At 42.0% G+C, this 6,594-nt stretch overlaps 1 protein-coding gene across 1 annotated transcript in view; it reads right to left on the bottom strand.

Annotated features, from left to right (window-relative positions):
• LOC122086308 (anthocyanidin 3-O-glucosyltransferase 7-like) overlaps nt 1-5,901 on the bottom strand; it is a 16,108-nt gene extending 10,207 nt beyond the window's left edge. Inside the window, exon 1 of the mRNA XM_042655080.1 lies at nt 5,259-5,901. Coding sequence (XP_042511014.1) covers nt 5,259-5,826 — 568 coding nt within the window. The 5' untranslated portion in view covers nt 5,827-5,901. The remainder of the gene's footprint in view (nt 1-5,258) is intronic.
• Between the last annotated feature and the right edge of the window lie 693 nt (nt 5,902-6,594).

The following is a 6,594-nucleotide window of genomic DNA, read 5'->3' as shown; positions in this document are numbered from 1 at the left end:
TGTTGGTGTATGATGTCTTGTATTCCGTCGCAGTTTAATCCAGGGAGTATTGGTGTAGCACCTAGACAGCCAAGATGGCGGTCCCGCTAGCCGGTTAGCGGGCCGTGGGGGTTACAAGGGGGGCAGGAGGCCCCCCTGCATAGCAGGGGGTGTAGGGGGGCGCAACCCCCCGCTCGAATTTTTTATTTGAGGGCAGTTGTAGTTTAATCCGGATTAGGGTGGCAATTGTAGTTTAATCCGGATTAGGGTTTTTTCTCGCTATATATTTGTAGCGAGGGTTTCTTTCTCTGTAATGCAAGCAATACTGAGAGGTGTGAGGATGAGCGCTGTAACCCTATTCTCCATTGATAGTGAAGCAGGATCTCATCTCACCGGGGACGTAGGCAACCTTTCCGAACCTTGTAAAATCCGTGTGCATTGTTTGTTTTGTTTTTCCATTATCTTCTGCATCGTTTTAGGATTGCGTTTCTACAAATTGGTATCAGAGCTCTAGGTTTTCGTTTTCTAGGGTTTACTATCACGATGGGAGGGAAGGGTTCGAATGTCAAGTATGACATCGAGAGGTTTAATGGGAAGAACAATTTCACCCTCTGGCGTCAAAGGATGAAGGATCTTCTGATACAGCAGGGTTTGGCAAAAACATTGTTGGGGAAGTCGAAGAAACCTGCAAAAATTACTGACGAAGATTGGGAAGAGATGGAGGAAAAGACGGTAAGTGCTATTCGATTAAATCTTTCTGATGATGCCCTACAATATGTTGTGGGTATCGAATCTGCACCGCAGTTTTGGGTAAAACTTGAAAGCATCTACATGATGAAGTCCTTAACAAAAAAGTTGTTCGTGAAGAAGCAATTGTATTCTCTACAGATGGAGGAAGGTACGGATCTATTAGAGCATCTTAACATGTTCAATCAGATCGTAAGTAAACTTACAAACGTGGAGGTTAAGATCGAGGACGAAGACAAGGCATTACTATTGCTGTCGTCGCTCCCAGAATCATATGATCACCTAGTAACGACTCTCTTATACGGGAAGGAGACCCTTGAGATGGATGAAGTCACAGCTGCCCTCATGTCCAATGATATAAGGAAGAAGGCCAGTAGTACGAAATCTCAAGGAGAAGGTTTTTTTCGGAGGTGACAAGGAGCAGGAAAGAGGGAGATCAAATCAGAATGGATCTGAAAAGAGTCGATCGAAATCAAAAGGGGTAAAGACAAAGGTCTCTTGTTACTATTGCAAGAAGGAAGGTCATCTGAAGAGAGAGTGCTTGAAGAGGAAGGCGGACTTAAAGAAGAAAGGTGTAGATAAGGCATCTGAGGAAGCTAGCGTGGCTGACAGTTCAGATGGAGATGATGGAGATGTACTCTCTATATCATCAGGTAAGAATCAACCTTCTGATTCTTGGATTTTAGATTCTGGATGTTCATATCACATATGTCCACATAAGGATTGGTTTGATACATATTAACTATATAATGGTGGGTCTGTCCTAATGGGGAATGATGCCGTATGCAAGACCATAGGCACTATCAAAATCAAGATGTTTGATGGGATAGTAAGAACCTTAGCAGATGTGAGACATGTACCAGAATTAAGGAAAAACTTAATATCTTTGGGGGCACTTGACTCAAATGATTGCAAGTTCATAGCAGAAGATGGAGTTCTCAAAGTTATTAAGGGTGTAATGGTTGTCATGAAGGGACAGCTAGCAGGAAACCTATACAGACTCATAGGGAGCACAGTTATAGGTGGAACATCTGTGACTACAGATGCAGTATTTGATACAGATGATACCTATCTGTGGCATATGTGGTTAGGGCATATGGGAGAAAGAGGATTGATGGAGCTTCATAAAAGAAAAATGTTGAAGGGAGTAAAAACTTGTAAACTGAACTTCTGCAAGTATTGTGTGTTCGAAAAACAGTGCAAGGTAGCTTCAAAACTGCAAAACATAAGAGTAAAGGGGTACTTGATTATGTACACAGCGATGTATGGGGTCATTCAACAACAAAATCTAAAGGTGGGGCAGAATACTTCGTGACCTTTGTTCATGATTACTCAAGGAAAGTCTGGATCTACTTCATGAAGCATAAAAGTGAGGTGTTCACTAAATTTAAGGAATGGAAGGCTGAGGTAGAAAGGAAGACAGGAAAGAAAATTAAATACTTGAGAATAGACAATGGAGGAGAGTACACATACAAGCCGTTTCTAGAATTGTGCAAAGCTGAAGGGATTACACGTCACTTCACGGTTTCAAAGACACCACAGCAAAATGGTGTAGCTGAAAGGATGAACAGAACACTTCTAGAAAGAGCTCGGAGTATGAGGCTTAATGCAGGGTTGAGCAAGAGATTTTGGGCAGAAGCAGTGAACATGGCATGTTTCCTCATCAATAGGTCTCCATCAAAGGCGATTGATTGTAAAATTCCTGAAGAGGTATGGACAGGAAAACCAGTAGATTATTCTATTCTAAAAATATTTGGTTGTCCAGCCTATGCGCATGTTGAGAGTGAGCAGCGTTCCAAGTTAGACTCAAAGTCTAGGCAATGTATCTTTCTTAGTTTTAAGAAAGGTGTAAAGGGATTCAAGTTGTGGGATCCAAGTTCACAGAAAGTTGTGGTTAGCAGAGATGTTGTGTTTGATGAGTCTCATATAGTGAAGTCAAATTACAATTCACAAGCAGTTGATGAAAATAAAGAAGGTTCTACTGTGCAGGTGGAGTTAGGTGAGTTAGAAACAACAAGAGAGAATGAGTCATCAAGAGACTTACCAGGACAACAGGAAGCAGTAGAAGTTCCCTATACTGTGGCAAAGGGTAAAGGGAAGCGTACTCACAAAGCACCTATGAGATACGGGTTTGAGGACATGGTTGCCTATGCCCTCACTGTAGGTACAGGTGATCCATCTTCCTACCATGATGCTTTGAGTGATGCACAGTATGATAAATGGATGATAGCTATGATGGAGGAAATGGAATCTCTACAGAAAAACAAGACTTGGGAGATTGTGGAAAAACCCAAGGGAAGAAAAATCATTGGGTGTAAATGGGTCTTTCGTAAGAAAGAGGCAGCATCTGAGAAGGAAAGTGAAAGGTATAAAGCCAGACTTGTAGCCAAGGGCTATGCATAGAAGGATGGGATATACTACAATGAAATATTTTCTCTGGTGGTGAAACACACTTCGATCAGGGTATTACTTGCTTTGGTGGCCATATATGATTTAGAGCTTGAACAACTTGATGTGAAAACTGCATTTCTTCATGGTGACTTGGAGGAACAGATTTACATAGAGCAGCCTGAAGGTTTGAAGGTGCAGGGAAAGGAAGACCATGTTTGTCTGCTTAAGAGGTCGCTTTATGGCCTTAAGCAATCTCCTAGGCAGTGGTACAAGCGCTTTGATTCCCACATGATGAAGATTGGCTATACAAGAAGTGAGTATGATAGTTGTGTTTATTATAAAGTGTCAAGTGATAATTCCATTATTTTGTTGATGCTTTATGTTGATGACATGCTCATTGCTGCAAAAGGCAGTATTCACTTGAGAAAAATTCATACAGATCTCAATCCTGCAGATATGTTTACAAAGCCAGTTACTACAGAGAAGTTCGAGTCCTGTTTGGACTTGATTAATATTACTCATTGCTGAAGATGAGGGACGTACCAAACAGGTGCGGGTTTGTACCTCTAATGAGGTACAATGATGAAGACGTCTACAAGTTATCTTTACAAGAGGCTCGACAGAATTCAAGCCAAAGTGGAGATTGTTGGTGTATGATGTCTTGTATTCCGTCGCAGTTTAATCCAGGGAGTACTGGTGCAGCACCTAGACGGCCAGGACGGCCGTCCCGCTAGCCGGTTAGCAGGCCGTGGGGGTTGCAAGGGGGGCAGGAGGCCCCCTACATAGCAGGGGGTGTAGGGGGGCACAGCCCCCCGCTTGAATTTTTTTATTTGAGGGCAATTGTAATTTAGTCCGGATTAGGGTGGCAATTGTAGATTAATCCGGATTAGGGTTTTTTCGCTATATATTTGTAGCGAGGGTTTCTTTCTCTGTAATGCAAGAAATACTGAGAGGTGTGAGGACGAGCGCTGTAACCCTATTTTCCATTGATAGTGAAGCAGGATCTCATCTCACCGGAGACGTAGGCAACCTTGCCGAACCTCGTAAAATCCGTGTGCATTGTTTGTTTTGTTTTTCCATTATCTTCTGCATCGTTTTAGGGTTGCGTTTCTACAAGTTGCACGTGGCAACACTTGGCCCATCCGATGTAGGACGCAAGCTAAAGGAGACTCCAAGTTCCCAAGGACGATTCCATCTGGAAGATCTCGAATATGTACCGACGACAATCTTGGAATGAAATCAAGAGTTTCACCTTCCCGTCCGGCAATATCTGTGTTATAAAAATCCATAGAGAGAGAGAGAGAGAGAGAGAGAGAGAGAGAGAGAGAGAGAGAGAGAGAGGATTGTAGGGACTTGGTTCCGAAAGTTCGACGAAGAAGAGATTGGATCCACTGTTCGTACGATCACCTGATCACCGTACGTATGAGTTGTAGCACCTGTCCTATTTCCTGCCATTACAAATATGAAAAGCGGTATATTATAAGCAAAATGGACAGGTGTTGGATGTGGAGTTGATCGAACGAGCAGCAGATCCAAATTCCACGTAGGAGATTCATGGTGGATTAGGGACATAGGGGTCATGTTAGATCGGTATGTATTGGGGAACAAAAAAAACATTATTGAGAAAATGATAGTTCCTTGGTCATGTGATCCCTATGTCTAGGCATAGAAGGTCGCAAAATGATACCCACCAATGTTCTTTTCTCCTTTGTTGTTTTAGAATGGTGACAACATGCATTGTCACTTGAAACAAAAAAAATCCAAAACCAAAACCAAAACCAAAACCAAACTGATTCTAATTTAGAGAAGAGACTTTATTTGATTTTGATTTCCATATGTTGTATCTTGATCCCAACAAAAATATTGAAACAAAATAGATTGAATCCCCCACTTTATAACAATAAAGGGGAAATGAACTTTGCCCATCAGTGCCCCTACGCTAGTCCCATAATTAAGAGGCCATGAGTTTAGCTCTCCTTGAACCTTACCTATCTAAAAAAAAAAAAATCCCTTGAATCAAATTATCTGGAAGTTATGGTTGCTTGATGTTTTTTTATTCTAGAATACAATTGTAACTTGAAAGAATGCTAAGGGAGGAAGAAAAATATATCAATCGATTAGCCAAAGTCCATCACCATTACCTTTTTGACCAACTCCAATAGTTGAGCGGATCAGGTCAGTGTCGACATGAGTAGTGAGTGAACAAGCCTCCGAAAAAGAAACAGCCAACCAAGGAACTCCCATCTCCTCGGCCATTTCCCCAGAAAACCACAAGAAACCATCACTCAACACAGATGTTATCTTCCTCCCTCTTTCCTTCACTGCAACCTCTAAACCCTTCTTGAAGTTCCATGGCGTCACCTTTATGAAAAGCTCAATCTCCTCCTGTTGTTTGCCCGTGAATACATAGTTTTCTGGTATTCCATCATCTACATCATAAGCTCTTAAATTCTCAAAGCCTTTGTCAATTTTCCTGAAGATCTGACCATTAGATTTTGCAGTGTTGAAGAATGAGAACATCACGTTCGGAGCCGTGGCGACTAGGCGACGGACGAGCGTTAAGAGAGATGTTGGGTGGCTTGAGAAAGGGAACGAGAGGACTGCGACATGGGCATCACTGCTTGAGATGCAACTGGGAAATGTTTCATCCATGGTCAAGGTAAGTGTCTTTGGGGGTTGGATGGGGGAGGGCTTGGTTTGAGAAAGCATAGTGAAGGAATTAACATAAAGCTACAGCTTGGGTCTTGGGCCTGGTTGGGCAGTGCACTTGAATGGTAGTTAGGAGTTAGGACCATGATGGGTGAGATAGGTGTTGGGTATCAAATGTATATCCACATGATTTTAGGTGCAATGGAACTGGATTAGTTTGAGACGTAAACTCTTGTGCGGTGGTCCCAAGAAGTTAGGTGATGTGGTAAAGGTTGGATTATACGATCTCGCTTCGTAAGACGAAAAACCCTTGGGTTGTTGGTAAAAATATCATATAAATTTTGAGAGGTTTTCTTTCATTCAATTTTGATAAAATATTAAAGTTGAAATTTTCAGCCACACATGTCAAATTGGTAGAGTTCTCTTTAAAATAGGCTTCAGAGAGTCTGGAAGGGTGTTGGAAGCGGAAAAATAATCCTCTGTTTTTCCCATCCTTGTTTTTCTACCTGCAGAACACGACACGTGGACAATTTTAAGACCAACGCACCGGATGTAATAATCCTCACCCAACCTTGACCGTTGGATCCTCTGTTGTCCACGTGTCGTGTTCTACAAATAGCAAAACAAGAAAAAACAGGGATGAGAAAAACAGAAGATTTTGATCCCTGGGAGCGTGGCCTTATGTTATTCACTTGTCTTGTGGGTGTCGTTTGTGGAACCAAATTAAACCCATCCTCTTAATGGATGCATTTATTGCCACAAAGGTTGAGGGGTCATACTTTTGGGGGCTTATCTGTTTGGAGTTCTGAATAACATCATTGGAAAGTT

Source organism: Macadamia integrifolia, chromosome 1, assembly GCF_013358625.1.
Source record: "Macadamia integrifolia cultivar HAES 741 chromosome 1, SCU_Mint_v3, whole genome shotgun sequence".
Classification (NCBI taxonomy): Eukaryota; Viridiplantae; Streptophyta; class Magnoliopsida; order Proteales; family Proteaceae; genus Macadamia; species Macadamia integrifolia.
This window is presented reverse-complemented; position numbering and strand designations above follow the sequence as displayed.